General features: G+C 41.7%; 1 protein-coding gene across 4 annotated transcripts in view; it reads right to left on the reverse strand.

Moving 5' to 3' along the window:
* The window catches only part of PHACTR3 (phosphatase and actin regulator 3), a 107,350-nt gene that overhangs the window by 34,795 nt on the left and 48,568 nt on the right, over nucleotides 1-23,987 (reverse strand). For 3 of the 4 annotated variants that reach the window (XM_062604167.1, XM_062604171.1, XM_062604170.1), the window contains exons 2-6: nucleotides 14,284-14,445; nucleotides 13,317-13,394; nucleotides 9,108-9,290; nucleotides 4,369-4,572; nucleotides 590-854 (exon numbers count right to left, since the gene is read on the reverse strand). In XM_062604167.1, coding sequence (XP_062460151.1) covers nucleotides 590-854; nucleotides 4,369-4,572; nucleotides 9,108-9,290; nucleotides 13,317-13,394; nucleotides 14,284-14,445 — 892 coding nt within the window. The remainder of the gene's footprint in view (nucleotides 1-589; nucleotides 855-4,368; nucleotides 4,573-9,107; nucleotides 9,291-13,316; nucleotides 13,395-14,283; nucleotides 14,446-23,987) is intronic. The other variant, XM_062604168.1, reaches the window with a different exon arrangement.

The following is a 23,987-nucleotide window of genomic DNA, read 5'->3' on the forward strand; positions in this document are numbered from 1 at the left end:
ATCTGTTCCCCATGGAAATAGCTGTTATGGAATTAAGAAATGTTACCAATTTAACTCCAAAGCTGGAATGGAAAAGGTTATCTCTGTTCTCCTCTAATATACAGGAGGGCTTCTAAGGAAAACCAGACAAAGGGCTCAATGTACTCCCACGCAAGCATTTGTATTAAAAATGGATACCGTATGTGCTCATATATAAGGCAAGAGACATATACTGAGATAGTAGCATTTGCCACATGCAAAATGCTCGTATTTAGAGCAGGATATGCCTTACCTACTCTAATTTCCTATCTTGTGGGGAGATTTTCTTTTGCGATAGGTCAAGGATTATGAAATTATTCTAGCTGTTTGAAAACCTACTTCCATGTCACAGTAACCTTCTTATAAAGGAAGAACATGTTTTGGAGGTAACTACCAAATTAAGCACTTGGATCAGGGATGGATGTTCGAAGTAGTGACAGCAAGAAGGTGGCAAACTCAAGCTGTAGGAGTAAATAAAATGCTAATAACAGGGTAGGAACATTTACCAAGAAAAATGATTTAGTGGAATGGCTCTCCTCATGCACCCCTATAGCCAAGAGGCTGTAGGTACCTGTCCTGCCGGTGTTTGGTGGCCAGAGCCCTGTGGAGTTCTTCAATGACTCTGCTGGGAGGTAAAGGCAGGTGGACGGCAGCCAGGTGAGGGGAACCGGTTGGTGTTGTTACCTGTCCTCTGACATGGGGATCTGAACTTTTCTGGCCAGAGGAGTGGAAGAGGGCAGCTTGTCCTGAGATTTGGGAGGAACCAACAATGACATAATTCTTCAGGATGGTAGAAGGAGGAGATTTCATGGCGGGGTCATCTATTTCACTTCCTGCTGTCAAAACACAAGAGGGTAAGAGGTTGTGCAATGCCTCTTATTTTTTGGCACACAGAGTTTGCACTGAAATTCATTTGTTGTGTTGAACAGATGAAATGGTCATGTTTGTTCCAGCTAGGAGGTAACTGGTTAAGCTGAGTAACTCTCCCAATTCAAAAGGCTCATATGACACAGATCCAAATCTTTCATCTAGCAAAACAGATGTCTCCCCCACTTCCTGTCTTTCCCACTTTATGAGATTCTCCCTTTCCCCAGCCCACTACTGAATTTTTGAGTGCCAGCACTGTTCTTCCTAACAACCAATGGCTTGTGCTGCAGTAGGTTCCCAATCTAGCACTTTCGCTGCTGGACTCTGGCAAGACTGTATTAAAATTTATGCACTGTGATTCTCAGTCAGGACAAAATGTACCAGTGTCTATTATCTGTTTCTCTGATTGCCGCACATCTTGGACCACTGGCTTTCACATGCCAGCTGAGGAAATGCCAAAATCATTATCATATGAGGATAATGTTTGCATAACAAACCTTGGCAAATGAAATCTGAAGGAATGATGTGGTATTGAGCACTGAGATGAAAAAGGAAAAGTGGGGCAATCTATATTTTTTTACCCCCATACTAGATATCTTTTGTGCAATCTGAGCATTTTATTGGAACTGAGACTTTGATATATACCTTTCTCTAGCACCAGAGTCCAAAACACAGTTGACATTTCCCTGGTTGTAAATTGGGTAGTTTCATGCTCTTAAACTAAGTGAACATCTGGCCTGAAAAAGATGCTGATTAGTTTTCCTGTTGTGCAGTTCCCTTCCCCTTTCCCCTATATCTCCAGCCAAAGCCTCTGGCACACAGCGTTGTTTACACCAGTAGCTCAGTCTGGGTGTAAAAAGGCAGTGCGGGTGCTCCATACAAGAGTATTTCTTTTCTCTTATTGCCACCTGCTGTTTAAAACAAGAATTTAAACTGACACAGCTTGAAACAGCTGTTGTGCAAACTTGATTTCACAGCTAATTTTCACTTTTTTCACTTACTTTTGAGATAAATCCTTCGGTTCATAGCAGAGAAAAACTTCTGCTCAGGCCAGGATTATCCTGAAACACCCGTGTAAAATGTCTTGGTTCCTACTAGCAGGAAAAATTACTTACTAGAAAACTGATATAAAAATGTAGGTTTGAGTATTAACTTCAGTTATTAAATATTTCCTCTCAGACCCAGCATCCTGCATAATGGCTCCTAACTACATGTCTTTTCTTAAGTTCACTCCTGGAAATCTGGTCCAGCTCCATGAGGGCAGTGCTGCAAACAGAGCAGGCCACAGAGGCTGGGCGGCAGAATTACTGAGGGACAACAGCAAAAGCACAAGTGGGAGGAAGAGCTCCTCTAGCCATAGCCAAAATCAGACATTTGAGAATGACAGCACTAAGCCTGGTCTTTATTTCACATCTGTGGGGTGAGGAAGTGAGCATCCTTCTATGAGGAGAGTTGCATCCACAATAAAATCTTCTCCTTTATGTTAAGCAAGGTCTAAATTTTTTTTTTTTTTTACTTATTTTCTTTCTTTTTTGCACATTTCTCTCCCTCTAACTCGAACACAAATCAATGGCCAGAGCTTCATTCATCTCTCTGTGCATCCAGGAGGCACTGGACAAGCTAATCCAAAAGTCACCCTGTTTAAAACCTGAAGTGTCTGAAAGCACAAGGGCATTTCTTCTAGAGTCTTGGTGCCCAACGTGTAGTGTTGGCAATGAGCCACCTTCCCACGCCAGAGTTTCTTCTCTGCTAATCAGGATGGCTGCTGTAGCCCGGAGACAGCCAACCTCTCTGGGTTTGGGCACTCAAGGGGATTTTGATTATATGCTACTGTGGAGATGCACGGAGGACATTTATGGTCAATCATTGCCCACTGAATCATGGCCTGAGGGGATGAAAAAGAAACCCAAAACAAAACAAAAAACCCACCATAAATCATCTTATGCTGCTGCACAGTGGCCGTGTTTTCTCAGAGCAAGAACCCTGGGTTCAGCTCAACCCTGACACAGGATGGGAAGAGACTTTATTTTATCTTTATACTGGCTTATTCCTGGAACAGGTCAAAGGCCTCACTGCATCTTGAGCCAGTATTGAGAATTTCCTTAGATCACACCTTATTTGTCCTGATGACAGCTGCTCAGTGAATAATCTTGCAAAGTGATGTCTTGGCACCTTGCCCTCTTCCCCCTCTCTGATTAATTGGTGCTTGGCTTATTTCTTACTCCTCTAACAGCATCTCTAACATTGTTAAGGAGGCAAAAACTAAACACAAAAGAGCTTTTCAACCTCAGCCTGTTCACATTGCAAGCTGGAAGGGGCAGGCTAGAGCCTGCCTGATAGCACAGAATGTTGAAGCGATCTGAACAGCAGCTCCCAAGGAGCATTCTGATACCATTTTGAATCCAGCTCCCAATGAAGGTCTTACAGCTTTCAAGCATGGGAAAAATATGGATATTTTCCATGAGGAAACAAATAGTTGTAATTTTCCTCAAAAAAGACCTAATCCCTGGTATTTTCTATGAACCCCAGTGGTCAGATCACAATGACCTTCTGATATTTTATTTCCTGGTGACTTTGAAAACCCTATTATTGTTTGTTTGTATTGTATTTGTACTGTTTGAAAAACCCAATTTATTGTCCCAGTACATGAGTGTGGATGCAAATCAGGGTTGAGATAATGGCTGTCATTTTAAAGTCTAAATATCCAAGAGGTCTGACATTTTGATGTAAGGACTTGATTATGATTGCAATAAGGTCCTTTTAACTGCTTTTACCATATGTAGGGGCCCTAAAATTGGAACAAATTAAAATCGTATCATTTTAACACCCTTTCTGCAGTGCCAGAATGTTGGAAAATGTAACAACATTGGTAATACATTAGAAAAATCAGGCCCAGAGGAATTGCTCTTGAAGCATTCCATGAAGTCTGGCATAGAGGATTGCTTTGTGGGACCCAGCTGTATCACTTAGGTGTGTTCTGGGTAACTAGACCAGATTTCATTGCTCAAGTTTAGACCTACCCTAGACAGCAAACTCTTCAGACAGAAAACTCTACAGAACCTGTTGACTGGAACTTGATTTTGCCTGTTGTACTGTTATCCAGTGGGAGTCTAGGTAATGAAAACATTTAAATCTTCCTTGTGTTTTATGGCATATTAATATGAGCATCTGATTCAGCATATGTTTGCAGTTGACTTGATTTGTTTTACATGTGTTTATTGCAATAGACTCACAATAAATAATCCCCCGAGAGATTCAGGTGAATATGTGAAGTACAGAGGTCAGTGCGTTATTATTGGGCAACTGGACCACTCAGTTCATGGAAATCGTTAGTGTTCTGTTCACTTGATAGAAGTAGCCTGATTCACAGCAGCTTGTGGCAATAGGCTTAAAAAGGATGTGAGAAAAAAATGATACATTATGTTGTGTAGGTGAACACCACAGAAGGGATGGGAAAGTCTGCATTGACCAGTAATGACTGACCTGTTCCGCTTTTTGTGATTTTGGAGATTGCCTTCGGCAGTGGCGCTGGGAGCAGCGGAGGGCTGGGAAGCTGTGCTGGGTTTCTTTCCATCTGTTTCTGGGGGGAATCTGTGGATTCAGGTACAAGTAAGGCTTGTGGACTGTCTTCAGATGCTGGCAGGCTGGCATCTTCTAATTCTTCTGTGGGTGCTGAAGTTTTCTTGGCTAGTAGGAAGATGAGTAAAATTAATGGAACATGAAGTTAATAATGATAGGCTGGGGGCCAGTGCCAGGAACAGTCAGAAAAACAGAACACATGGCACACAGATAGAAACACTTCTCTTCCATAGTGAAAACAATTATTGTGTGAAATAGCCAACCGGCCAAGGCAGGTGAAGAATGAGGATATTGAAGAAATGTTAGTTTTGATGTTACTGAGAAAACTGCTGAGCTTCCCTTACATCCCTAAAGCCTTTTTCCCTTTTGTTATTTTTGGTTTTGTTAATAATGAAGACAGCAAAGCAAAGCAAGTTTTGAGAACTGCAGTGAATTTTCTTACAGCACGCAGCTGCAGTGGCACAGTTACTGAGTGAGTACTCTTCTATGCTATGAAAACACAGCCAAAGGGCAAAGAGTTTCAAACCGGGAATACTACACAAAAGCTGACTTTCCAATTATTTATAGTCCACATTTATTTTCACAGTTTAATTTTTTTCTTGTTTAATACATGACTTCAGCTTGCATCCTAAGTCTCCTCTTACTGTATCTGGCTCCAGAACAGTTGAGTCTTTCCTGAGGTTAAAGCTGATAACAAAGAAAAGCCATGAAAAAGATTTGCCGTTGGATCTCAGCAGCTAGTGAGGAACAGAGAATTAGTGAAGAACTTAAGAAAAACTTCAATCACCAAAGAGATGGTGAAGCAGTGGCTCATCCTAAAAGACAGTAAAAGCACTTAGCTCTTAAAGTTAGTGCAGGCTGAGTCACTGAGCAGTTCATCAGATTGACCTGGCTGCGATGAGGGCACATGGGAATAGACCCAGAAAGACATGAAGCTGAAGCAGGACATAGGTAGGATGTCAGTGATGAAATTCAGGATTAGCATCCTTGAATTCTGCTCAAATATCATCTGACTCTGGCAGTGCTTAAACTCACACAGTTCCTCACTATTTGACTTTCCCACTCTGTTACACATCCTAGTCTCTGCCTTGTCAGACAGAGAGTCTGAATGCTGACTCTGATCCAGGACCCCAACCATGGCCAGGCTTTCCGCAAACTGCATTTCCAGTGACAACAGGCTCGGTAATGATCATGAGGGTTATTTTTCCTACCCTAGCAAGTGAAGCACCTATCCAAATTGGGAGATAAGTGTTTAAGCCTCTCCTCAGCACAGAATAATAGAATACTTTGGTTTGGAAGAATCTTTAAAGGTCATTTGGTCATTGGCCCCTCTGCAATGAGGAGGTGAGGAGGGGCATCTTCAACTAGACCAGGTTGCTCAAAGCCCTGTCCAGCCTGACCTTGAATGTTGCCAGGGATGGGCCATCTGCCACCTCTCTGGGCAACCTGTGCCAGTGTTTCACCTTCATTGTAAAAAAATTCTACCTTATATGCAGTCTAAATCTCCTCTCTTTTAGTTTGAAACCATTAACCCTTGTCCTGTCACAACAGGCCCTGCTAAAAAGTTCATCTCCATCTTTCTTATAAGCTCCTTTAAGTACTCTAAAGGTCTCTCTGGAGACTTCTCTTTTCCAGGCTGAACAAGCCCAGCTCTCTCAGCCTGTCTCCACAGCAGAGGTGCTCCAGTCTGTGCAGCACTTTTGTGGTTCCTCTGGAACCAATCCAACAGGTTCATGACTTTCCTGTGCTGAGTACTCTAGGGCTGGACACAGCACTCCAGGTAGGGTCTCACCAGTGCAGAGCATGACAGTGGTCCATACTGCTTGAGCTGGATAAATGGCAAATGCTAGTCCTCCTAGCATTCTGGATTATCCAGGCAACGCACCTTTCCTCCAAACCATTTTACGGCATCTCCTAAAAATTCACAGCAGTGAGCATCTGCAACTGCCATGTCACAAAGTTTTTCTTGGCTCAGTTTTATGTCTTGCTTGGAATATAAACTCTCTCTATTAATGAACATTCAGCATCCTCATGTTCAGAGTGCATGGGGAGGCACCAGAGCACTTAGGCAGTTGGAAACAATAGAACTGCAAGATAATAGCATTTAATTTGTTGACAAACAGATTAATGAGTGTGCCTAGAAGAGGAGGAATGAATATTTATCATTCAAAAAAGACATGAAAGTAGAATAAATATGCATCATTACAAGGAATTCTTATGAAATTTGGCTTGACAGGAAAGCTGACATAAGTGGTATATGCCTGAATTATAGGAAGAAGTAATTTTCTTTTAAATATACTTCTAGCAAAATGCTTTGTTCCAGGCTGACAACACTTTGTATTTTGTGCCTATTGCATAGAAGACAAAATGTGGAATAGAGGAAGAGAAAAATAAAGTCACTAATAGGTTACATTACAGAAAGATCAAGAGCTTCAGTAGACATTAGTAGCTTGATAGGAAAATTAGTCAGATTTGAGTGCATTCCCCAGAGTGGAGCAATACTTTCTTCTGGCAGTAACTTTGCTGAAATCAGTGACATGAAGTGCTGTTCAGCATGGATGTGGAGGAGCATCTGTACTGGGACCTTTCCTATAGGGAAGGTGGATCCAAAGCACACTCTGCCTCAGTCAAAATAGATCTTTTTGATTCTGAACTCAATCCTGTTCTGAGAGTGTATCATAAAACCAGACTGCAGTTGTGCACTCTTGTCCAAGGAATGCCCACTTTACATTCCCTGCAAAGAATGGTTTCCTTCTGTTTTTTTCTGTGGTTGTTTCTGGTAACAACAGCACATTTGGCTCTTTCTGAAGGCAGACCTAAGTCTTGAGTACACAAACCTATTAATAGATTTCATATTGCAGATAGAATATTATACTACTGAAAATATTCCAAGTGCTCGGCATAGACTCCTTGCTGGAGTAGCTAATTATTCATGGAGTGCACTTGTCAAAATGCCATCTCACTGCTAGGTAGAAACTCTCTCCTTGGGACTGCTCCCAAGCCCTTTGGCTAAATTAGGTGGGAAAAACTGCCCTCTTTCTGCCTAGGCTGTTCTTTTTCTGTGTATTAACCAAACATGAAGTCTACAAATATTTCATTGTTTTTCCTCCCCTTCTCCTCCCTGACCTTCATCCCACGTCTTCAGGATGAAGTATGACATATTGGGTATGCAGCAAATAAATTCATTTTGTTTCTAGCTGGTCAAATATTCATATGAATTTGTGAAAAGTTGCCTCCTGCACTGGGCCTGGATTAAGCCCAAGGACAAATGTTATGAAAGGCTCAACATTATAATAAACTTAGCAATAGACTCTGAATGGGGTTTGCCTCAATTTTTAGGGTGATGCAAAACCAAACACAGACATAGAGTTTAAAGAGAAAGAAAACAGCATTAAGGGCATGTATTAATAGAGGCTGTTTATGTCCAGTTACCTATTTTTCTGCTCTATGAGGCAAAAAAGAGTATAGATCTTTAGAAGCCCATGTACTGTGCTTTGGAATATTTCATGATGAAATAACACATGTAGGTGATGGGTGACCGAATGGTGGTGTTAAGCTTGCAAAAAAAAAAAAAAATCCTTGTGAAGGGCAAGCATGAGGAGAGGTACTTTTGGGGAGACAGAAGAGTTTCTGTTGTCAAAGCAATTCAGAGTGGAGTGGAGCTACAAATGGACCAGAAGAGAAATATTATATGAAAGCAAAAAGGAACAGAATTGCATGAGCCATGGGGATGGAAGGGGCAGGAGGAAAAGGAAGTGGGAAAGGATAATGCAAAGAAATGTAAAATGCTTCAAAAAATGGTTTCCCTTCTGAGCAGCTGAAGCTGACTGAGGGTGTAAGCAGGCATCACTGCTCAGCAAACCACAGCGGGTAAGGGTAGGCTTGGTGAAAGCAAGGGGACCACAAAGAAATCAGGGAAGGGGGGGGGGGGGGGTGGAGAAGAAAAGGCAATCAGGGCAGATGGAGTTAGTGTAACGATTGACCAGAGGGCAGGGAGGTCTATAATCACAACATGGCACTCCCCACAAACTAGGATAAAATGTTACCTCTGCAGCTTTGCATTGCTTGTCAGGAAGCTAATAGAAACAAACCCTTTAGCTGCTGGATGGCACCTGACTGTTCTGGTCCGAAGGAACTGCTGGCATGGATGAGTTCTGCTGGAGCACAGTTGCATGAAAGGAGCTTTGGTTAGCTTACCTGTGCTCCCGATATTGAGCTTCGCTGTTATTTGCAGCATATTGTAGACAGGGTGATGGTACGGACAGCGTGAGCTGTGTATTGACATTGTTCTCATAAGCCAGGACAAATTGTTTCAGGATTGGCACAAAAGTTTAAGAAATGTTTTTGAGAAGCTTGTTTCATCTTCTTAGCAGTAACTGCTAATACCAAAGGGGCACCATGCCAAGACTGGATTGTCTCATAATCAAACTAATCCCATTATGTCAAGCTTTGTGTGGTCCCTCAGTTTGGTAGCAGTCTCAAATCACTAGTTTTAAGTACTGGTTGATAGCCTTGTATGGGCTGAGCTGAACCAGGTGCTCTGAGCATTCAATGCACTAATGTTTTGACTCCTCATAAAGCAACTTAGCAGAGATATTTTTTAAATATTTTATAGCTTTTTGAAAACATTTTATATCCAATACCTGCATCTTCTTTCAGTTCATCCAAATGCAGCTCCTCACCAAACGAGGGCACAGTCGTCGTGGCTGCTGCTGTACTGTCTTGCTGCACCTCTTCAGAGGCAAGTGCCTGGCATGCAGGAGCTGGAGGGTCACTCTGTGTTGCTCTCGTGGCATCATCACCAGTGCAGGCTTTGCCTTCAGTATCTAAAACACGAAATAATTTAAATCATAACTAAACCATGAGCAGTGAAAGCTGAAACTCCCTGTTATCCACTTGTGAAGAGTGAGTCTCAAAGCTGCTAGTGCTCAGGCGATTGAGATTTGTCTTAGAGCAGCACCTGATCTCTAACAGTGTTAATAACACCTGTAATGCAAAACTTGTGGAGACCAGCCATCTGGATGCTAATATCCACACAGTTTTCCCAACAGGACACCTTTTTCTGTGGGCATCCAGTAGGCTGGACAACTGGCCACTGTGCACTGTTTCTTTTGGGAGAAGGGAATTACTTGCACAAGCAGATCTCATGGTGCAGTGTTTTCCCAGGTTGGTCTGACATGTCTGAGTGGTGTCAGGCTCTGTGAATGACACACTGCCATCCAGCTGCCCCAGCAGTAATGCTGAAGCCTTACCAGAGACAACGCTGCTAGTATACCCTACCAAGCCGTAGGTTTTGAACATAGTTTTAGTTACTCAGTTTTGAAAAGCATGTCCTGTGTGATTGAGCTGATCAGAAGTTCAAATCCTTTCTCATGTACACCTAGAAACTGCTCCCTTTGCTTAGCTGAAAGATTTTTTTGTGCCAGCGATCCCTGCAGCTGTACGCATCTTGATGACTGAAGCTTTTCTAGTATTCTCCTATTCAGGCAAGAGTCCTTAGAATACAAGCTATCCTTTAATTCATTACTCTCTCAGAATTTGCAAGATCTACATCACTGCTGCAAACCAAAGCACGTAATTACTTTCCACTGTAGCCAGGCTCTGTGCTGATGGACATGTCTGTTGTCCACTCCTGACCTGCTCACTTGTGTTTTTCAGCCCTAGACACTCCCTTCGGGAAGCTTCTGACAGGGCTTATGTTTTCTTGCAATGATATCATGACAAGTTTCTTAAACGTTGATTTAAAATAGCTAACATTCATAGCTACCCCTTTTTAATACTATTTGGACAATCTGCAGGGTAATTTATTGGGCTTTTGGGTAAGGGTATCAGATTTTGGCCCAGAGATGCTGCGGAAGGGCTGCAGTATTTTTGTACGCTGAGCTCACTCAGTCTGCCTCATAATCACGTTTGGTGAAAAGTTACTGTTCTTAAAATAGTCCTTGCAGTAGCACAGTTGCTATGATACAGGGAAGGGGAGGGGGAAAAAGTTCATTGCCTACATTTCAGCTCATTGTGAAGGCAGCCTATACATAATCATGGGTGCATTAATAGCTGCCTGCACTATTTGCACTATTTGACAGGCAGCCCTTATCTCTTGGCTATGTCTGATCAGTTTAGTGCTCACAATGAGGAGGAACACTGGGGGAAGTACCCTAAATATTTTCAAGGTAACTCTACTTTGCATGTTGCCCACATCCTCGGAAGAGCAAGCTGCTGGCAGCAGTGCTACAGCAATACTGCAGACACAAGTTCCTTCAGATCCCTGGCAATGGAAAGTGTAATGACTAATGAAGTAATGACAGGCAAAAACCAGCCTTGTTCAAGAATTTCTGTTGAGGAGCATCTGAGACTTACAACAGTGATGTTGCTGCTCAGAAATGATCAGTTTCTATTTAGATCAAAGTTTGCGTGCTGCTTTGATTGGCAGTGCGTCCCAACACTATTTTAGAGGTTGTCTGGGGACAGGAGAAAGCACAGACCTTAGATCCACTGGTAAGGAAAGTAGCAGCATCATCAACTTATTGTAAAGTAATCAGAACAAGTAGAGCTGTAATTTTATTGGGAATGAATCCCATGATATGCTAAACCCTGCAGCCTGTAGCCTCTTAGAGTGCAAGTTGGTTCCCTAGATTGAAGCTGTATTTCAGGTTCAGGAGTTTTCAAGGGGCAGGTTGGCATTTGCCCCATGTGAGCAGAGCTGGTCCGTCCCAGCTGTGCCCGTGTGGTGTGTCTGGGCAGCCAGGCTTTGGGGTTGTGTGAGGAGAAAGGGTGATGTGACCTGTCCAGATGACTCATCACCAAAACAAGGATGCTGCAGTTTCACCCTGGGCTGCTCGCAGATTGGTGCAGAGTCTGCACTAGCTTTCTGGTTTGCTCTGAGCCAAATGGTTCAATTCAAAATGCTGCTTGACAGACCCTGTACTATGAACTGGAGTGTGACCCAGCTGTTGTAAATGCATGAAGCTGCTCAGGAGGTTTCTTGGACTGCAGCTGCATCACAGTTTTTGGACTATGTACGAAAGTCAGCAGGAATCAGGTGCTCGGAAGTGGAATAGACGCTGGTGAAACAGAGGGATTTTAGGATTTTACTATAGTCTTTTAGCACAGTAGTGCTGCTTTGACAGTTGCAACTTACTGCAAAATGAGGATTTAGCCTTGAAACTGCTGTCACTTCGACTCAGTCCAAGTAGGGCACTAATCACTGAGAATTATGTGGGTCAATTCTTTATTCCAGTTAATACGCTGCTTCTACTAATAATATAATAAAATAAACCTGGAGATTCACTACACTCTGTAAAGAAAAATAACTTGCAGGTGGCTACAGTGTCCTTCAGCTGGCTGTTGGCCATTCTTTTCTTTCTAGGCAGCAGGGTGTTACTCAAAAGTTTGATGTTTATAGGAGCTCTGTGCAACTTTATTGCAGGCAGGTAAAGCAGTCTGTTTGCAAATGCCTTTTTTAAAAGCACAGCTTGTCATCACTCCTCACTGGACTCTATGTATTTAGTTAAACTATTTAAATTTTATTAAAATGCTCTTGCAATTTAGGACCATCTGTTTTCCTCATGGATCTTTAGGCAGCAAGAGACTTATTGATTCAGCATTATTGACTTTTAATGTGCTCTGTGGAGTTTTATTTTAGCGTTTTCTTCAGATTAATGGAATACGGGGAACTTGCATACTTCTAGCAGAAATGGGGTGTATTTTTCTATCCAATAGTGCTGAAATGCTAATAAGGCAAACAGTTATCTAGAAATACAAGAGACACAAAGAGTTCAGTGGACAGGAATTAAAAATGAGCTTTCTAAAAGCTTCCATTTTAGAGTAAGACGATGGTTTAATAATTATTTTTTTTTTATTTGAACATAAACCTAATATTAAAATATCTCTAATAAACCAATATAAAATTTGCTTTATAGCAATGAAAAAAAGTCGTATTTCAAATGCTCTTTTTCTGATGCTTCAGTTGCTCGGTTACACTCCAGCATAGCATCACTGAGTATTGTCCCACAGGCTATTTATAGTCATAACATTTGTTTTATACAAAGAAACTCAATTATTAGTTTCAAAGAACGTAATTTCTATCTATCAGATTGGTCAAACTCAAAGGGCCAGTATTCCTTCATGACAGTACTTTCCACTATGAAGTTTTTAAAGTAAAGAGGAATTTCCACTGTATTTCTCTGTTTAGGTAGAAATGGCAACTGGGATGTTGTCCATAGCACTGGCAGCTTGCTTGGTCTTGCAGAATAGTTGCCCAGATCTCTGTCTCTTTTGAGCATCTGTCAGGGCTGTGGGATATAAGGAACCAGAGCCCTTTGTGCCTGTTTCTGACACTTTATCATCTTTCATTCAGTGACTTCTGCTCAAACTGGTTTGTACTCAGGAAAGCTTTAAAATGACACTTTGAAATGCTTCCATGTAAATGAAAACCAGGCAAAATGGTAATACGTTTTGTCACAAACTTGGTTTACCAGAAAGACAGCTGAAAACATCAGATTAGTATCATTTTATGACATTAGGATTCATAAGTTGTACTTTAGCTGAATGCATCTGTACGTTTAAGTTTATATTTATACCAGCTTTAGCTGACTTTCTGGCAGTAGGATTTAGCTTAAAATACATATCAGCTCAGCTTGCAATATGTATAAATCAGGTAAAGATGGAGTTGCATTCAAGATGATAAACCATCAAAAGTTAAACTAAATGGATTGATTGCAGCAGGGAGGAATTGGAAAATAGACATGTTTAACTCGGATATGTTCCTCTCTGTTCGGGTTAAGGTTTTCCTTTTGCAACTCTGTGTTTCCTGAAAAACAATCCAATAAAAAAGATGAAGAAGTTTTACTTGCCTTGTTCCATCATCTCCAGAAGACCTTTCTTAATGAGCTCATCCCGACCTTGTCGTGCTGTCATCTTCTTCTCCAGCACTGCACAAAGTAGTAGCACAACACAGCACCAGTTAACAACAGAGTACTCATATAATGCAGTGAGAAAGATGCAATGTGGAAAAAATTCCCTCTTGTCTCAACTACTGTGTACTTGGAAAAAAAAAAAAACAAGGATTTTGTTTTGGGGAGCATGGACTGATCAGCCTGTTTGTGCCTTTTCTTTTGTTAAAACAGTTGTAAAATCACACACATGTAGAGCTGAGATTTGTGATCTAACCCACTGTCTGATCACACTGAATGAAGAGTAATGGGGATATTAGAGCCTTCATCCTGTTTAATATGGCACATTGGAGCTGCATCAGGAAGCAGTGTCCTTTACTCTGACACTCCATGGGATATGGGGGCAAGTGAAGGGAATTTAGGAAAAGACATGAATTTGTCTCCTTCCTGATCTCCTGGGACATCCCTGGAAACTAGTGAGAAGATGCAGTGCTGTGTGCTGGGCTCCTTCACTGCAGAGACAACTGCTTGAGGGAAGGTATTTTACATGCTGTAGCTCCCTCCTGTCACTTTGCATAATGTTACTGTGACCTATATACTCTTCTTACCTCAAATAAAAGTGGTGATGATACTTAGAGCCATAAATGTAGCCTGTTTTAGTGAAAGGACAGCTCATGAAAAGCAGCTTGTATTGAGGCTTGGGCTTCACTCTTGTATTTTGACCTTTTCTTCTAAATGTACTGTATCATATTCTAGAGGAAGTCAGCCTATATGGACTCTTTCTAGCCTTAAGCATTATTAATCTGTAACATGCTGAAATCTGTGAGTTAAGTTTAGATTAAGTCACTATTAACACTTCCTATGTAAGCAAATCTCACCCAGGCTAGGCTTTGCAGTGTGCAGCATCACTCTCCTGTTCTCATCCTACCTGCAGATGTCTGCTTTAGCTTCTCGTTTTTCTTTTTCCGCCACTTCCATGGTTTGAAGATCCTGCCCAGTGTTGCCAGCTTGCTGTTCCTCCTCACTGGTGGAGTTCGAATCCCTGAGACCAAGTAGTCAGAACGCACTGCAGGGGACTGCTCCATCTCATCTGAGAGGGGAAGAGAGGAAAGCCAGCTGTTAGACAAAAAACTTCAGCAGAGACTTCAAAAGGGGAGGCAAATGGAGGTGCACCAGCTACCAAGCATTCAGTCTAGTCACCGAGATAAGCAGTGCAAGAGTGTGAAAGTCTGCATTGCTGGAGCCAGTAGCCAGGCTGAGAGATGTTCAACATCACGGTGCCAGAGCGGTGCTTCCTACCATCTGCTCTCTTGACTCAGCCCTTGCACAGTACCTGTCTGGATGCCAAATATTTCAGTATCATCTCCACTGCTGCCATCCCTCACGGATTAATCAGGCCCACAGAGAAGAGGATGTGCTGAATTTGTACACCCTATGCTTTATTCCATCATTTTCCTACTTTTGCCCATGCATGGTTCTCTTCCTCCCAAGGGCTGTGTGTAACTGTGTTACAGCTTTCTGAAACATGGAGAGCTGAGATCTCCCAACAGCTTTCACAGAAGCAGTAGAAATTTAACACATCTGTAAATCAGGCCCATGTGGCTCCAGTTAATCACATAAATGTAATGTTCATTTAGAAAAATTTAGACCTTTCTGCAAAGCTGAGAGCAAGTGTGAGAAAGCTCAGGTCCCTTCTGGATTCCCAGCTTCCAGTTCTGCTCTCAGGCCACAGGATATTGCTGCCTTTTAAATGAGCTTTATTCACATAAATTAACACAGAGCACACTGACTGGTGTGAGCTCATGCAGATCTTTTACATAAGAATAGTCTGTTTGATACATGGTACGCAAGTGAAATCTTAGAACTGCTGTGCAAATGTGCTCCTTGAGGAAGCTAAAGGGAAAATTCGTTCCCTTTTTTTCCAGCCAACCCACAGGAATTCAGAGATAATGTTTCAACTCGAAAAGCAATTTAGGTGTTCTTAATATTTTGTCTTGAAAACACACTATAAGTTTTTCTTGCACAAAACAATACATAGTGACTATTCACAGTTGTGTGCCAGCCAGTACCATGAAAGAAAGTAGCACAGTTCCATAAATGGGGTTATTGATGTCTCTACCGAGATTTGTATTTGAGCAGCACAGTGATTGTTACAAGAGAAGCTGCCATCAGGCATCAGACATGCTACATGAATAAAATCTCAATGGCAATTTGTGTTTTTTTCCACAATCAGTTACGACTTCAATGAGCAAAGTGGAGCTATGTACATGTACATTCCCAAGTAATTTCTCACTGGAACAACAACATATATCACAAATTGCTGTATGATTGCAACATAAAAACTGTATGGCATCTTCTAGGCTTTGTTTTTAAGTGATCAGGGTGAAAATGCATAAATTGCAGCATGGAGGTGGGAATTTCCAAGTAAACAGGAAACAATTTTTGGAAGATTAATAAACACAGCACGGGAATGAAAACATCCCTCCTCTTCCATTTAATTTTGAAAATGCTGATAATAGAGATGAATCATTCAGTGGAGACAAACTAAAAACTTGGCCACGTGAACCATCAGAACAGAGAAAAGACTGTACCAATTCCCTCCCTTCACTGTACCTGCCCAGTAAATATCTCTTTCGATGTACTGAATTTAGAGCATCATTTGTCTCGTTCCACAGAGTTTATCCCTGGGTTTACTTTAAAAAAAGATTTAAAGTGTATGTAAAAATAAGTCTTGCCTTTGAAAGAATAGTGTCTACCCTAGGTGATATTTATGATTTATGGTTTGGAGGTCAATACAGAGAGCAGAAACGAGCAATGAGCCTAGTACAGAAGAAGGGCAGCAGCCTACAGACCACAGCTGGAGTGTCAAGATATCACACTCCTTTCCTAACTGTGTATTCAGAAATGAGAAGTATTGCAGAGACAAGCTTTGAAGAAATAGAGCTACTCCTGATTGCCAGAGATGGCAATGAGAATGGAAAATAGCAGAGTAGATCTGCTATTAATTTGCCATTATGATTACTTTAAAGCTGTAATAGAAGCCTCAGAAAATAGCATTTGGTCATTTCTTGTGACATCCTTTGAATGGGAATGGAAATGTTCACAAAATTAGCTTGTCTCAAAAGAGCTGTAGATCAGACTGTAAATCAGACCCTTATCCCTGGAAGCTACAGTGGAGTAGGACAGTCTCAGCTGAGCCATCCTAGTCCTTGCTGTGAGGCTGCACTGCTACTCAAACGCTTCCTATCATTCCAGGAATTTCTCAAGCATGTAAGTGACGATTAAGTAAGAAGCTGATTTAAAGCAGTACCTTGGCAAGTTACTGTTCCTGCCGCATTTCATTCAGGATGTAGGTGTCTGCAAAATGGTTTAGGTATCATCCACGTATTTTGTTAACACTGGTGGCATGACGTCATTTTAGCTTTTTAGCCAAATAGCAGGGGATGTAGACAGAACCAGGAAGCCATTCAATCCCAAACCTGTATGTCTCTAGCACTTTATTATCACAGATATTCCCCTAAGAAAGAGATCACTACAGTGCCCCTGATCACTACAGGGCACTCCCCCTGAGTGCCCTGTAGTGATCAGTGCTTCTGTGGTTTCTACCAACCCTGTCAACCGGGTTTCTTCCATCCCCTTCTGCCCTCTTAGTTGTGGAAATGTAAGGATTTTATGTCTTAGACTTTGGTTACAGGTAAATACAGATAGAAATTGAATGTCAAAGAAGGAATAGTAGCTAAAACAAATGCTCTGGTGGAGGTTTTCTTGGTCTTTTAAACTTTATTAATGCTTCTCATATGGTACAGACAGTTCTTAAGCAAGTGGTTTTATCACCTGGTATATTCTCACCATATGCAGTTCCTACACTGTGAGTTTGGAGAGATGGACACAAATAAAAATAGATAGAGACTCAGTAAGACAGATGTCCTGAAGTCATAAATAACAAGGAAGTGGTCTCACTGGCAATAAGAATCCCAAGAAAGCCCCTGGAGCTCCTCATTTCCAGTCAGTTCATTATCCTTTTTTCTTGGTTGTGGGTTGGCTGCTTGGGAGATAAGAAGTTGACAGCGCAAAAAGCAGTTCCCACGTACAGCAATGAATACCAAAGAAGAAGGAGTGCCTAAATATCAGCCAGTTCCTGAAGCCAACAAGCTGCCAAGACTTGCCAACCCTCCAACCACTCTGTGAAATATTCAGCACATTTTTGTAATCTGCAGTCAATATTTTAATGATGGTAACTGCTCTGTGCAATACTGCGGTTATTCCTCCCAGAGCCTGACAGCCTGGGGCCAGGCCGTGCAATCACATAGACAATGTCTGCAAAATATAAACAGCCAAGAACCGAATCAAGACTCTCCAAATCAGCAGGGAGAAATGAGCAGCAGCTTAACTAGCTGTGTAAATGGAGAAGGGAGAGGGACAGTCATTATACAGGGTCAAGCGAGCACAGGCTTAACCCACAGCACAGCAACATCACCCTACCCAACGCAGGGAGGCCAGGCTCTGCATGGCTGTCACTGCTGAGACAGAGTTGGTCCCACGCTGTCCCACATGGAGACAGTTGTTAGCCCTGTGGGGCCAGAGGATTTTGCTCTGACAGAAGCTTGGTGGCTGTTTATATTGGAATTACTTTCACGTCCCTGCTGTACCCTAGAGGCCAAAGGCTTCTGTGCTGGAGCTCCAGATCCAAACCAAACTCCTCATCTATCACACAGTTGTCAACTGCTCTGTGTGTGTCAAAGGGGTGGAAATTAATGTGGCTGTGCCCCTGCTGAAGATGCTGGGCAAGAGCTTCTTACAGCTAGTGAGGTAGCTTCTAGAGCTCCTAAAAATGCTGAACAGTGTGAATGGTTTGATGTCTGAGACATCCCAAACTAGATAAGGCAAAAGGTCCTGACCTGGTGGATATTGCTGTGCAGTACTGCTCTGAGCTGTAGAATAAACCAGGCAACAAAGAGGAAGGAAACAAACCACAATATCTGGCTGCAGGGTATGACCTCTCAGAAAGTCTGGGCATCTGCAGCTCTTGTTTACATCAGGAGCACTTGTGGTGATAAGTGTTTCTGGAAAACGCCCCATTGCTTGCTTCTTTAGAATACTGTGGTGACATAAATGGACTTCCTGTTAGTGCCTGCTCTGTAAGAACTCTGCATGGATTGTGAAGTTTTTCTGCACACAGAAGCTCTTCCGTATACAGATGTCAAATTCTGGCTGTTTTGTCCAGCTCCCTCCAAGGAGTGGGACAGGTTTGCTGTGAAGTTTGTGTCCTGGATGTGTGATGGAAGAGTGCCCTATGCCTGCACGTAGCCTTCATTTGTACAGCAGATGGTCTTGGCGCTGAGGTGATCATGTCTGAGTGATCACAATTTGTGAACTTGAGCACTGGGTTCAGCTAGTTGGGTCTGTTTTCTTGGGTTGCTCATGATGACCAAGAGGCTTGATGCTTCTGTTACTGATTATAGCAACTGTGGGCTGCACTCTGCAGGCTGACGTATGGCAGTTGGGAACATAAGGTATGCAGAGCTGAGTTATACTGACCTTGCCATGGAGGGAGGCTTTAAGAGATTTGGGATACTCTTGTTTGAATACCTGAATTGCAGCAAGGAGTTTATGGGAAGATGAAAGATGCTGAATTTTAATGTGCTGGGGATTTTGGTAGCTTAAATTCACAGTAATAGAAGTTGTGCCTTGCTCAATCCTCTCTGTACACTGGTCGAAGAAGGACCACTGAAAAATCTGCAACCTGAAGGAAGTTTAAAAATAACACAGCAGACAAGAGCTGCAGGCAAATCTGTAAGGCAAGCGTGCTCTGTTTCCTGATGAATTAGTTTGTAATGCAGCTCTGCATGTTTTCCCCTTTATTGTCATTGCGTCTGCCTGTGCAACTCAGATACAGAGTTAAAAAAGGAATAAAGGTTCCCTCTGGTCCACTCCAGAGGGTATTGACAGTGAGAGGAATCAAAATGACCTTTTTGACTTTTGGGAGAGAGGTGCCTTTACTACTACCAACTTTCACTGCTGCCTAGAATTACCACCTACCCCTAACAAGGACAGTAAGGAGGATGTGACAGCAAGAGCTGAGCTGTGAAAGCATTCATGTCTAGTACTGCTCAGTCCTGAATCATGCAAAGCCAGACATGTGTGAGGTGAGCCAAGAAACAGCACTTCTCTGCAAAGGGTGCTCTATACAGTTGGGGTGGTACTTACCTAGTGAGAAAAAACTGCAGAGGAAAGAAGGAAGGAAAGATTGTCTTGGGTATAGAATAAGGACTACCCTGAGCTTTGGGAAGGAGAATTGGCAGCAGGACCAAAGCCCTTGTCTCCCTCTTTCAGCATCCTGAAAGAGGACAAACTGATCACATTGATTGAATCTGCAGGGTAGGGGTAAATTGTTTGTGTCTAGGGGCCTTTGAATGCTTCTGTTTTGCTCCAGAGAAGCAGAATTCAAACTCAAAAGCTTTTTTATTGCACTAGTTAGATGTTTCCTGTGATGGAGCTCTTCCTTGGTTTAAAAATGTTTTCTATCAACTGCATTTCTGCAGAGATGCTCTGTTTCTTGACTCTTTTTGAAAGAAAATTGTAGTGGAATGTTCCAGTTTAACTTTCCATTTCCGTTTTTTGAACATGCAGTATTTTGAATGACTGTTAGAAATTAAAATGAGAAATGAGAAAAAAAAAAAGCTTTTGATGAAATCAAATGTATTTATTTTTTGAAGGACTTTGTATTTGAAGCTGGAAGTATTGCAATACTCTTTTGGGCTGGATTGGAAATATTTAGAGAGTCCTTTGTAAAACAGAAATCCTAGCTCCTAACAGTTACCTAGAAAAGGCAATATGCCTGTAGTATGTAACTGAATGTAATCATAAACTAATTTATGTAATGTGGCATAGATTTGTGCTCTGACACATCATATTGTTACATCAGAAAAATATTGAAACAAAATAGGGAAAATTACAGGATTGAGGTGCAAATTCAGATATTTACCTATACAAATGTTTAGGTTTCATATGGTCAGTAGTGTAGGTAAAAATGGTTTGAATTCTTATCTCTCTGTTCTCAAAACTGTAACCCTTAATATCCGTAAAATCCCACCATGGATTTCATCTCACCTAATAGTTTAAACTCACAAGAAGCAGACAGATAGTGGGCCAGGTTCAGCCACATGAACTGAGTCACCTTGGGGGGGAAAATCTGGCACGATAAATTTGCGCAGACTTTGGACTCATGGAGATACATGAAGGCAGGGTGAAAACACTAAGAGAAATGACAGAAGGGAATAGAGTCCTTTATGAGCACTATACCCCAAAACAACTCTAGATTCAGCTTCCACCGAGCACAGCCTGTTCTTGAGCTGTATTACCTTTCCTTTAGCTGGGTGGTATGAATTCTGATTAGGTTTTTATACTTCCCTGCATGAAAATGCAACTTACTGTGCTTTCCTTTCTACCTCATGTGGTCTTCAAAGCCTGAGCTTCTATTTTCACTTCATACTCAAATGTTTGCCATGTATCCTTGTTCTATAATTTCCACTGCTCTTTAGTACATTAAATTATGATTTAACATTTTTCTTTAATTGAAGGAGAAAAAAAACCCAACAACCTAAAACATAATTTGTGGGTGGCAGGAGGGGGCTGTTCTTGCCAGGGAAGTTTATTTCCATTCTGTCATGCTGAGCCTCCCTTCAAAGTATTTGGATTTTAAAACCAGCTTTAGCTGAAATGAACAGGGGAACAGATTATAGTTCTCAAAGGAAAGAGAGCAGGGAAGCGGCAACTCCAGCTAAATCTCTTAGATAAAAATACTCTTTATATGCCTGAGATTTGTGATTTCTTCCAGAAAATGTTCCTTCAGGAAGTTGACATATCACCTAACAGCATTACTGTAGTATGAACCAGGGTGTAAAGAAATTAATCAGGAACCTTTCATGCTTTTGGATCATTGTGTCAAGTCTCAGTAGCACTTCCTGTGCTTTACAATGCACAGTGTGATAGCAGTTCATTAATAAAATAAGTTTTTCTGTGTTTGCGTAAATGAACCCACAACATGCTTTACCTTTGTAAGGAAGAACTAAATAACAGTAAGAAAATTAGACTAATGAAGGATTGCTGTATAAGGACAGTTAATTCAGTTACCTGAGCCTGTACAATATCTTCTTTGGAGAGGGGAAACTTGACATTTGCATGCTTCTCCCCCAGCGTGAGCTTGCTCAGGCAGCAGACAGCGCAGCATCTCCAGAGTCACCGAAAATCTATCCAAATGAAGTCAAACGAGCACTGCCTCTGCAGAGGGCCAGAAGCCAGATTGTGCATCAACCCTTGTCCATCCTGCATCGGCAAAGGGGTTTGTACCACATGTGTGTTACAAATTCCCAGGACTGGGCATTTTCAGCAAGCCTCTTGGAGAGATGCTGTTCTGCAGGACACAGGGAGGCCCATTCCCACAGGAATGGCTTGTTTTAGGCTTTCCATGCACTCATAGTAGTAAAGCTGTTGTCTGCACTGCAGGACCAGTGTTTCGTCACCTGCAGTTGTTTAATTAGCTGTAGCCTTGCTGCAAACCTGTTGAAAAGATGATTTTTATAGCTTCCTCAGGGAGTCTGCAGATTGAAACACACCCTGTGCTGTCTCCAAAAGGCACCTTCAACTCCATTTCACTGCAGCTTATCCCTGATAGCAGTTACTTTTAGAAGGACATATAACATCCAGGGAAGTCATCAGTGTGAGAGCACGATACTTGTTGATAGGAAATTATGCACTGCTTTTTTCTGGGATTCATGTCCCAGAATTGACCTGTTTGGAGTTTTTTCCATTTATGGGAGTCTATGTCTGTCAGGCATACAATCAGCTCTCACTTTATATCCAGCCCAAACTTATATGTTAGAGAAATAATCAATCCTCATGTCCTGTGCCCTTTTATGCCCTTGTAATTTAATGCATAATTTCCTTCTTCCCTCGAATGCACTGCAGCTCTCTGCTGGTCCTCTGTCCCTGTTCAATGCCACCACTGTCATAGAAAATGTTCTTTCTGCTTTGTGAAACACAGAGCATCTGCCTTTTTATTTTCTTTTTTTCCCTTTATCATTCCTGCTACTTTGCACTTTCACTTTCCTTACAGCTATTGGCAACAATCACACATGAGTCAACAGTCTTTGGCGCATACTCCAGGCCTGCTGTCCAAAGCAAGACAGAGATTCGGGAGAAAAAAATACTTGAACAACAAAAATAGGACATAAACCAGAACAGCTACAGAGAAAGGTAGATAAAAAACAGGCACAGTGACTGAATTAGACTTTTGTCTAAAGGTTATGTATCCAATTTGGCTCCTTGTAAAACTGCTATAAAGCTGCCAGTGATGTCTACATTTGGTTGGTATGTAAATTGTGGAGGAGGTCATATCACTTGAATGAATGGTTAAATACTGTCTGGAGATGGCTTGGTCTGCTGCACATAACATTCTGTAAATATGAGACACATGTAGGAAATACTTTGAGGGGAGCATTGTTTGTAAAGATCTATTTATCCCACTATCCACTGTTATTTTCCAAAGAGGCAATTATACTAACTACTCATCAGTCTTCAAAAGACAGCATGGTACCACAAACTCTCTGTTGTCCTCAGCATCACTGGAAAGACACATACATACATACATAAACACAGAGTCGCATCAGAGGTTGCAACATCCGCATGGGCCATGGCACTTCTCAAGTGCTAGATCTTGTGTTAAAAGTGTTAAAGTTAACATTATCTGCTCCTTACATGACAGTATTTTAAGGTTCTGATAAGAACTTTAACGCATGGATCTAAAAAAATGCAATGTGCTTAACTGTAGAGATTTGGGTATCTTTAGAAAATAATGAGTTTCTGGGAGGTCCTTACTGTTAAAAACTGAGATTCTGCTTCCAAATGATGGGCTCTGGTTAACAATCTTTGAAGTGCTAACGGAACAGTATGCCTTCTAAAAGGAAATTCTTTACTGGTTGAGGACCAAGAGAAATAATTGCTTATCAAATTTACTCTAATGATTGTCACTGTTTCTTTGAAACAAGACCACAATCTGTTCCTAATGGAAACTGCAGAATCTTCAGGGCAAGAAATGAAAATGGAAATTACTCAAAATATATAAAGCTATCTCCTCTGCAGCTCTTGGAATGACTGTATTCCAGATTGTTTTCTTCTTGTATTGTAGGAGCTAGGAAAAATAAACTACTGGGTTGTATTCTTGCCCTGTGTAGGAAATAAAAGAATAGAGACAATATCCCACATGGCAACAACAAAATGAGAATTTGGCAGGAGAACAGTGATCTCTGTCCATTAACTCTCCATGTCACCCAGCAGCCAAGCAGGGAGAACAGCTAGAAAGTAGCTGCTATTCCTTTTGCTACTGCAATATATTGGCCGTGTCTACATTAGCAAGTAATACAGCCCATTAGAAGTGGGTCTGTGAACAGCTGGTGCTCAGGACTCAACATCTTCTGGCATGCATTTGTTAAGTAGTGTGATCTTGTGACTCCAACTTGACAGAGGGTGAGCTCTTCCCTTACAATGTGCAAAGGAAACAAGATTCTCCTTTAAAACAAAAATGCCAACCAAACTAAACAACCATCCTTCCAAAACTGAACTATGAACTCCTGT

This window comes from Pezoporus occidentalis, unplaced genomic scaffold (genome assembly GCF_034315485.1).
Source record: "Pezoporus occidentalis ecotype Australia unplaced genomic scaffold, CSIRO_AGI_Poc_V1 ctg83, whole genome shotgun sequence".
Classification (NCBI taxonomy): domain Eukaryota; kingdom Metazoa; phylum Chordata; class Aves; order Psittaciformes; family Psittacidae; genus Pezoporus; species Pezoporus occidentalis.